The 10,007-nt window shown below is 40.2% G+C and overlaps 1 protein-coding gene across 1 annotated transcript in view; it reads left to right on the top strand.

Annotated features, from left to right (window-relative positions):
* The window catches only part of ATP23 (ATP23 metallopeptidase and ATP synthase assembly factor homolog), a 20,571-nt gene extending 11,947 nt beyond the window's left edge, over positions 1-8,624 (top strand). The window contains exons 3-6 of the mRNA XM_007467625.1: positions 330-411; positions 4,014-4,151; positions 6,078-6,161; positions 8,160-8,624. Coding sequence (XP_007467687.1) covers positions 330-411; positions 4,014-4,151; positions 6,078-6,161; positions 8,160-8,363 — 508 coding nt within the window. The 3' untranslated portion in view covers positions 8,364-8,624. The remainder of the gene's footprint in view (positions 1-329; positions 412-4,013; positions 4,152-6,077; positions 6,162-8,159) is intronic.
* Positions 8,625-10,007: the final 1,383 nt, after the last annotated feature.

Raw genomic sequence — 10,007 nt, 5'->3', positions numbered from 1 at the left:
CGGAAGAAGTGATTTCTGAGGTCCACTTAACATTCTGGCCCAAGGGCAGAGACTCCAGCATATTTCCAATATGGTCTTAATTAGTTGATCAAATTCTTTATGGAATCATAGCATAGAATTTGAACTGGGATAGATTTTGCAGAGACAGTTTCCTTATTTACAGATGAGAGAACTGAGTCCTGAAGGTGTTGAGTTGCTTTCCCAAGGTGTCCTATGTGATAGTGATGGAGAGATGTGTCATCTGGGTCTCCTGGCCCAGGGCTCTTTCCCCTGTGCCCCATGAACACTACTTCTGGACGTTGTCTTTTTAATCCATTCTTACCTTCCAGTGCTGTTAACAAAGAAAGACACTTTTCTTGTGAAGATTGTAATGGAAATGTCAGTGGAGGTTTTGATGCTTCAGTGTCTCAGGTAGGCGGTCTACCAAGTTGTCTTCTTTCCTCCAGTTCTCTCTCCTGATGTTTGCTGATTGCCTTCTACGTGCTGGGCATTCCATTCGGTAGAATTTGTGTAGAATTCAAAAAATGAGTTAATTGTGGTCCTTACTCTTAAGGTCCTTACATCTCACAGGGGAGACAAGACAGGAACGCAGAGACAATGATAAAATTTGAGGCGGGTTAAACTCTTTGAGGTGGGTGTGGTTACCACAATGGGACAGTGATGTGATTGACTGAAAGATGCCAGCAGATTCAGCTAGAGGATGTAAAGGCTCTTCAGGGGCAAAGAAGACAAAGACTGTTGCCAAAAGCAGGGGGAGCATGAGCAAAAGTGACGTGTTGAGAAAGCACAAGGTGTATTTGGGGAATGGCATGTTGTCTAATTCAGCTGGAGGGCAGGAATGCATGGGGAATGAGGAGAAATAGGATTGGAAAGAAAGATAGGCTATATGGTGGGAGGCTTTGAATGCCAAGATAGAGTTTCACCTTTACACGGTGAGAAGTGATAGATCTTTGAGAATTTTTGATGAGGAGAGTGAGTTTTCTCATCTGTAAAATATGGGTAATGATTGTATTTATCTTATAGAATGGTTATGAGAATTAAATGAGATTTCTCTTGTAAACTACTTATCATAGTAAGCAGAGCACTTAAGTCAATAAATGTTGTAAGTTTTAAGTCAGTGGGGGGTTTTGACAGTCTTGAGGTGGTAGATGGATGTATCATGTGATATGAGGGTAGATAAAAGTGTTATAAGTCACTGTTTCCATCATGAATATATGACACATTGAAGTACATTTAATTGTTTCCTGCTAGGGAATTTTATATGTATTTGAGTTATTTATAGCTGTTTCACGGTAATCATGGGAAAGAGCAACATAGCAGAGGGGTGAGATGTCTGAGTTTTGGAGTCACACAGACTTTGAGTTCAAATCCTAGTTCCCCTGCTTATTAGCTGTGGGGCTTGGGCAAGTTATTCGTTTTATTCTGTTTCCTCATTTGTAAATTGATAATCGCAACACCTGTAGCTCCCAAGATGGGTCTTGGTAAGTTCATCCTCTTTGGGGCTTAAATAGAGTGCACGTTTTGAATCTTCATCTTATTTCTCAGCAGTGTTATACACAGTTGGGCACTCTTTTTTTTTTTAATTAAAATTTTTGTTGTGGAGTATCTCATTCATATAGAAGAGTAAAATACCTGTATGTACACTTTCAGTCATAATAGGAAAATGAACATCTATATAACTACCACCCAGATTTGAGAAATAAAACACTGCCAGGACTTCAGAAGCCTGTGTGCCCCTCTTGGGTCACAGCCCCCTCCCTTCCTTATTCTGACCTCTGTGATAACCATTCCCTGCTTGTCTGAATGGTTTTGCCATCTATGTGTACAGTCCAACAATGTGTTTAGTTTCCTCCTTTTAAGCTTAATACTTGGGGTTATGTGTAATACTTTGTCATTTTATGAAATCATACAGTCTTTGTAACTTAATTCGTTCGTTCAGCATTGTGAGATTCTTCTGTGTTGTTGTGTGCACCTCTGGTTAATTTAGTTTGTGTTGTATATTATTCCATTATATGTCTGTACTAGAGTTTACCCTATCGAGTATTGATTGTTTCCAACTTTATTATTATTGTAAACAATGCTGCTGTGAATGTTCTTCACCTTCTCTCCCAGTGCTCGTGGGCAAGAGTTATTCCAAGGTATCTGGCTACAGTGGAGGTCATATCACATGCACACACTTGACTTTAACAGCTAATGCCACTTTCTTGCCATGGTTTCCAGTATGCCACAGTCTTGTGGTTGCTCCTTTGCTAACCTAGCTTCCTCTACCAGCCCTTAAATGAAGTCCCTTAATCCTTGGTGTTAGAGCCCCTTCTTTTCTACTCTGCATTCTACCAAGGGGATCTCATTTACTTTGCTGGGTCAGAGCTTTCTCTTGAGCTCCACATCCATATCGCCAAGTGTTCACCGAACACCTACACTTGGATGTCCTAAAGGCACCTCAGACCTGACACGTCCAAGTTCAAATTGATTTTTACGATCCTCCATCCCCACCCAACCTGGTCTTTTAGTTTTGCATATCTCGGTGAACCGTACCACCATCCGTCCTGTTACCCGTGCCAGAAATTTAGGGATCATCCTTGATACCTCTGATTCCCTTCCCATATTCTATCCAACACCAAATTTTGTCCAGTCTCCCTCCTAAATACCTTTTTAGGCCCCCACCATCCTAGCTCTGGGACTATTATCTCTTGCCTAGAATACTTCATTTGCCTTCAACTAGTCTCTGTGCATCCAGTTTTGATCATCTTTTGTTTATTTTTCCAACTGTGGTCAAAAGGACCCCCCGTTTCACTACTCCCTTTCAGTGACTTCCCACTGTTGTCAGGATAAAGAGTGATCTGGCCCCTGTCGACCTCACCAGCCCTGTCTCATGCCTACCGCCTCCAACTCTGTGCTTCGTACTACAGGCCTGCCTTCAGCTTCTCCAGCATTCTTTTCCTTCAACCCTCCCCCTACCCTTTGCCTATGTTGTTCTCTGTCTGGAATGCTCCCTTCCCCTCTCCTCGAATTTAACTCCTGTTCATCCATTAGATCCCAGTTTAAACACTCCTTCTGCAGAAAAGCCTTTCCCAACCCTGCAGACCAGGGCACTCTCATTGTATGTACTCGTGACAACCTGGGTTTTTCTTCATGACAACTGTCACTGCATGTGTTTAAACATTTTGGTAAATATTTGATTAATTTCTATCTCCATTAGTAGATTATAAATCTCTAGTAGGTCTTGATAAATATTAGTTGAATAAATGAATGTTGAATGAATGTATATAAAATATCTGGGACATGTCCCAGTGTCTGGCACACAGTAAGTACACAGTAAGTGGGGCTATTATTATTAGGACCCCTCACGTCTTTATTATTCTTATAGGGTCCTGCTCAGTGTGCTGCTGGCTTTTTGTACTTCTTTCTGAAGCTCTTTCTGAGGACTTTTCCTGGCAATTCTAGTAGGATGGGACAGTGTGGTCATTCATTGTTGATTCATTGCTTATTGAGAAACTTGATAAGAAACATTTTACACATATTCTCATTTAATTCTCACAATTCTAAGAGGTAGGTACTCTATAAGTCACCTCCTTTTTTATAGTTGAGGAAACTGAGGCACAGAAAGCTTAAGAAACTTGCCCAAGGTCACTGACTTAGTAAGGAGTGGGGCTGGAATTTGAATCTCCCTGCTTCATTCCAGAGTCCACTCTTAATACAAGACTGTGGAGTCTAAGATGGCTGGTACAGTCAACCCAGTGAGGATGGTGTGTGAATAAATGTCCTTAAACTAAGTGCTGTGTAGTCCAGAGAGAGGAGAAGGGAGAAGTTAGCCATTGGGAAGGCTTCATGGAGAATGTATGGTGAAGACCAAGTCTTGATGGAGGGGTGGGTGTTGGGTGGATAGAGTGTGGATAGAGTGGGTGAGGCTTTCCAAGCAGTTGAGCCTACTCAGGTGAGAGAGAAGATGGAATCTACGAAGTGAGAGTAGATTTTAGAAATAACCGAACTTTCCTCATTTTGGTGCTTCTTAGATTGTTTTGTGCCAGAATAATATCTGTAATCAGGCCCATATGAACAGAGTGGTCACCCATGAGCTCATTCATGCATTCGATCATTGTCGAGCTCATGTCGACTGGTTCACCAACGTCAGGCACTTGGCCTGCTCTGAGGTAAGTTTTATTGTAGAAGGTACTTTTTCCCCAAGGACACTGTTGTGTGTTTGAACATTTTATTCAAGTATGATTTATTTAAATGTATTCCTTTTCTTGTCATAATTCCACATTAGTCTTCAGTTTACATTTTTAACTATTGAATACAATTCTTTTAGGTACAGCAGGCAGACATTTTTAAGTATCTTTTTAGAATTGTCTTAAATATAACCTTTAAATCCTAATAATAGTGATGACTTTTAATAATAAGCTATTTTTCCTATGGAATAAACTATATAATACAAAAAATTTATAGTTAACATTTACTGAGGGGCTGTGTGCCAAACCCTGTGCTGTTTGTGGACTCTTTCTTTTTTTTTTTGCGGTATCCGGGCCTCTCACTGTTGTGGCCTCTCCCGTTGCGGAGCACAGGCTCCAGACGCGCAGGCTCAGTGGCCATGGCTCACGGGCCCAGCCGCTCCACGGCACGTGGGATCTTCCCGGATCGGGACATGAACCCATGTCCCCTGCATCGGCAGGCGGACTCTCAACCACTGCGCCACCAGGGAAGCCCTGTGGACTCTATTTAATATTCACAACAGCCCATTGAGGTAGATACTGTTATCCCCGTTTTATTTTTGTGAAAAGTGAGGCAGTTGTTCAGATACCATACATAGTAAGTGGCAGAGGCAGGATTACAACCAAGGTTCTTGAGTGGTTTGCTGTGCTGCCTTCCATAGGTAAAGTTCCTAGCTTTCCCTAGAGTAAAACAGTTCGTTTCAAAAATACAACATAGGAAGATATTTATTATTAAGCATTTTGGATTGCTGTCAGAAATACACACATACATATGCTCCTAGAAAGACATTTGTATTTCATACTTGCATTTCATTAATTGAAGAGTGCAGTGTGCTGAGAAGCTAAAGAAAACTAATATAAATTTCAAGCTTATACTTTATAACTTATTTTCTCTTTCCCTTGAAATTAATAAGTAGCCTCACTGCATCTGATTATAACTCATATATTTGGAAGGAAGACCAAAATCTGAGCTTTTAAATATTTCTCTCTCTTGGGTGTTATGAGAATTAATGCCTGTTAGCTAGTTAAAGTGTGTTAAGTGCTTTGAGCTCCTCAGAGGAATGAAGCCATGTTATTATAGAAGTAACAAGAAGTGGGCCATTCTGATTGCAGTGAATGAGCAAAAACGTGGCCAGGTTGGCTGTAGAATCCATGTGGGTAGTTCCATGACTTTTTCACCTATTAAAGCTGCTTTTTACCTTAAAGATACAGAAAATACCTACTACAAGCTGTCATGTTCATAGCGTGCCCAGTTTGGAATGTTCTTGATTCTCTGTACCACTTAATTTTTCATAGGCCCATCAAGACCCTGGAGGAAGGGCATGAACTAACACGGGGTTAAGGGAAGGTCCAAGAGAGTTTCAGTGATTTGGGCTAGGAGAGCTGGGAGGTTTGTGTGCCTAAAGTGTCTTAGGTACTGATGTATTCAGTTTTAAGCTCACATTGAAACTCAGTTTGTAAATCTTTGGAAGAATGCTTTCTTGAAGTCCTTTTGGTAATTTCTAGAAGTGTTTGTATTTTGTAGAGAGCATAATCTTTAACTTTGAGGTCCAACTCTTTGACTTTTGGTTCCAAAAGAAATTAGTTCTGTCTGTAAGACTCTGGTGGAAAGTTTTGAAAATTCCCTTTGAATAGGTGATTGCCCCCAGTGTATTTGGCGCTGCCTAGTGTAGCTCATGGATATCTGCTCTTTTTCTTAAGAATTTCTTAAGTCAATAGAGTTAAAAAAAAAAAAAACCTCACAGGTACTCAGTTCTCAGAAAAATATACCAATTTTATATTCTTTTACAATTAAAAAAATCAGTTGATATAAAGGTATAGAGCACAAGTGCTTATTTTCTTTTTGTTTGCCTTCTGTCTTTGTGATAGGTTCGAGCTGCTAACCTTAGTGGAGACTGCTCACTCTTAAATGAAATATTCAGGTTACATTTTGGATTAAAACAACACCATCAGGTAAAACCTAACATATGAAATCATTTACTGTTAAGAGTGCTATGAGTGGAAATAATGAATAGAAAAATGAGAAGTATATTTAGTATTTGAAATTTGAAAGAACTACTTATATGAAAGAATACAAAATGTGTATCACTTAAGCCAAATAGATGGAATTCAGTTCTATTTTATAATTATGGGCAAGCTATGTGACTAAGTGAGAGATTTTCACAGTGAAAAGCGCTACGGTCTCACACGTGGGATACTTTTGGATGGGGGTAGATAAGGACTGGAAGTGAATTCACAGCCTGTCTTACTTTTATCCTAACAGTACTGGACTTGTGTTTTGAAACCATCACAGTATTCTCTAGACAAAAAAGTAATACCTGTCAGCACAGAGACTGCACTGCAGCGCATTGTGTATTAGCACACCTTTAAAGGCTATATGACGTGACGGCAAAGCTTTGGATCAGCACAGACTTGATTATGATGAGCTGAGCTGAGAGATTTTGTAAACAAAACAAAATGAAAACTATAGGCAAGATCATCCTGCTAGGAAGCTTTTTTGTTGTTTTTGTTGTCTAAAAGAAACACTTTATATTTTTTTATTGGGGTATGGTTGTTTTACAATGTTGTGTTAGTTTCTACCGTACTAGAAAGCTTTTAAGGTCCACGATAGATGGGCATGGGGAGAGGAAGTTTAACTGATGGACTGGTGAAGAATGTGAGCAGTTCTGCCCATAGCAACCAAGGGGCTCTGTGTCCACATTTAGGAGAAAGGCTGGTCAGAGCTCTTCAATGGGAAGAGGTTACTGGGCCAATTTGTCAGGTACATGGGCATCAGGATAGCAGGTTTTTTTTTTTTTTTTCGGTATGCGGGCCTCTCACTGCTGTGGCCTCTCCCGTTGTGGAGCACAGGCTCCGGACGCACAGGCTCAGCAGCCATGGCTCACGGGCCCAGCCGCTCTGCGGCATGTGGGATCTTCCTGGACTGGGGCACGAACCCGCGTCCCCTGCATCGGCAGGCGGATTCCCAACCACTGCGCCACCAGGGAAGCCCAGGATAGCAGTTTTAACCAGATGCAAAAAGGACAGTCTTGGAACAACTGCAGGAAGGCCCTTGGCTCTCCAGAGAAAAGAGTAACTCAACTCTGGGGAGGAAGGTAGAAGGTCACAGAGAACTACGAAGAGATATTTTGAACTCAGTGAATGGGAGTTAGTTAGAAGGCAAACCTGGGGCCTGGGAAGGGTGGCTACTCTGATAGGGCTGTTATGCTTTCAGCCTGTGCCAAGTCCGCTTAGTGATGTGCCACAGACTTGTGCTGCATGTCTTCTGTGCCCTCCAATCCCTGCTCATCTGGTGAATTCAGCTCAGGCAGTCTTTGAATGGGTGGTGTGTTCTGGCTCTCAGTGGAAGTAGGGTGCACATCAGAACATCCCAGAGAAGAGTCCTAGAGAACAGAGTCCCTGCTTTTGTACAGTATGTACCCAAGAAAAAAGTTGTTTGATTTTTTTTTTCCCCCCTGAAAAATTAGGATGCCTTCAAATTTTGTGTGTATGTACGTGTGGTTTCCTGTTGCCTCCAGGGGAGATGCCCCTCTCGAAGGAAAAGTTATCTAGCATTGGTCACCTGAAAAGCTAAGGCAGAGAGAGGCACAGGAGTATATTTCATATTTATTCAAATTAAAAAGCTCAACCAGAACCTTATTTATAGACTTTTTAATGATTTCGCAAAGTTGGAGTTATTGTTTAGCAGATACTGCCTAGAAATTATCATCATTAGGAAAGATGAGAAGAAGGGAGGAGGGGAAGGAGATCTTACTTATACCTGAATAATTTTAGGTTGAGCTAAACACGTTCCATAATTTAGTCTTTCTTCTTCGGACTGACAGAAATTAATAAAATAACATGAGAGGAAATTAATTTTGACGGTGGTTCACACATTATATAAAATGTTACTATTTCATGACAAAATTTTCATATATTCGTAAAATTAAAGCCACATACTTTTCTCCTTAGACTTGTGTGCGAGACAGAGCCATTCGTTCTATCCTGGCTGTTAGGAACATCAGCAAAGAAGTAGCTCAGAAGGCTGTTGATGAAGTTTTTGAATCTTGTTTCAATGACCATGAACCTTTTGGAAGGATTCCTCATAATAAGACCTATGCAAGATACGCTCATAGAGACTTTCAAAACCGGGATCGGTACTACTCAAATATATGAAGACCATGACATTTTATATTGCAGAGCTTCAGTGATCATGAAGAAAGTATGGTTCCCAAGTGGACAAACATAAAACGTAAATGATCAATTAAATACAGAGAAGACACAGAAGATTCTAGCACAGAAGATTCTAGCGTCAGAAAAAGTAACTGTGGTAAGAAATGAAACTGCCTTAAACTCCAAGGCAAAAATTGTATCTTTGTAGCTAACCATTTGGTAAATAAGGCAAATAAATAGCATTTTTTAATTTTCTACAATGTACTTGTTATTACTTGTGTTTTATTTTTTATGATTGTGATTTGCTTTTATTACATTTTAAAACTTGATTATGAAACCTGTGAAGTATGCCCTTTATGATGTATATGTCTTCTTTGGAAAAATGTCTATTCAAATCCTCTGCCCATTTTAAAATCAGGTTGTTTATTTTGATGTTGAGTTGTATGAGTTCTTTGTATATTTTGGATGGTAACCCCTTATCAGATATTGTTTGCAAATATCTTCTCCCATTCAGTAGGTGGCCTTTTCATTTTGTTGATGGTTTCTTTTTTTTTTTTTTTGTGGTACGCGGGCCTCTCACTGCTGTGGCCCCTCCTGTTGCGGAGCACAGGCTCCGGACGCGCAGACTCAGCGGCCATGGCTCACGGGCCCAGCCGCTCCGCGGCATGTGGGATCTTCCCGGACGGGGGCAGGAACCCGTGTCCCCTGCATCGGCAGGCGGATTCTTAACCACTGTGCCACCAGGGGAGCCTTGGTTACTGTTGCTTTGTAGTATAGTTTGAAATCAGGGAGCATGATACCTCTAGCTCTGTTCTTCTTTCTCAAGATTGTTTTGGATATCGTTTTTTGTGTTTCTATACAAATTTTAGAATTATTTGCTGTTCTAGTTGTGTGAAAAATGCTATTAGTATTTTGATAGGGATTGCATTGAATCTGTAGATTGCTTTGGGTAGTACGGTCATTTTAATATTGATTCTTCTAATCCATGAGCATGGTATATCTTTCCATCTGTTCATGTCATCTTCAGTTTCTTTCATTAGTGTCTTGTAGTTTTCCAAGTACAAGTCTTTTACCTCTTTAGATATATTCCTAGGTATTTAGTTCCTTTTGATGCAGTTGTAAATGGGATTATTTTCCTAATTTCTCTTTCTGATATTTCATTGTTAGTGTATAGAAACACAGCAGATTCAACAGCATATTAACAAGACCACACACCATGACCAAGTGGGATTTATTCCTGGAGTGCAAGGATGGTTCAACATATGAAAATTGATCAGTGTAATATACCACATTAACAGAGTGAAGGAAAACTATAATTTGAAAAGAAGCATGCACCCCAATGTTCATAGCAGCACTATTCACAGTAGCCAAGACATGGAAGCAACCTAAATGTCCATCAACAGAGGAATGGATAAAGAAGATGTGGTACATACATATAATGGAATATTACTCAGCTATAAAAAAAGAATGAAATATTGCCATTTGCAGCAACATGGATGGACCTAGAGATTATCATACTAAGTGAAGTAAGACAGAGAAAGACAAATATCATATGATATCACTTATATGTGGAATCTAACAAAACGATACAAATGAACTTATTTACAAAACAAACAGACTCACAGACTTCGAAAACACACTATGCTT

The sequence above is a fragment of the Lipotes vexillifer genome, unplaced genomic scaffold, assembly GCF_000442215.2.
Source record: "Lipotes vexillifer unplaced genomic scaffold, Lipotes_vexillifer_v1.1 scaffold387, whole genome shotgun sequence".
Classification (NCBI taxonomy): domain Eukaryota; kingdom Metazoa; phylum Chordata; class Mammalia; order Artiodactyla; family Lipotidae; genus Lipotes; species Lipotes vexillifer.
Note: the sequence above shows the minus strand (reverse complement) of the source record. Positions and strands in the feature narration are given on the sequence as shown.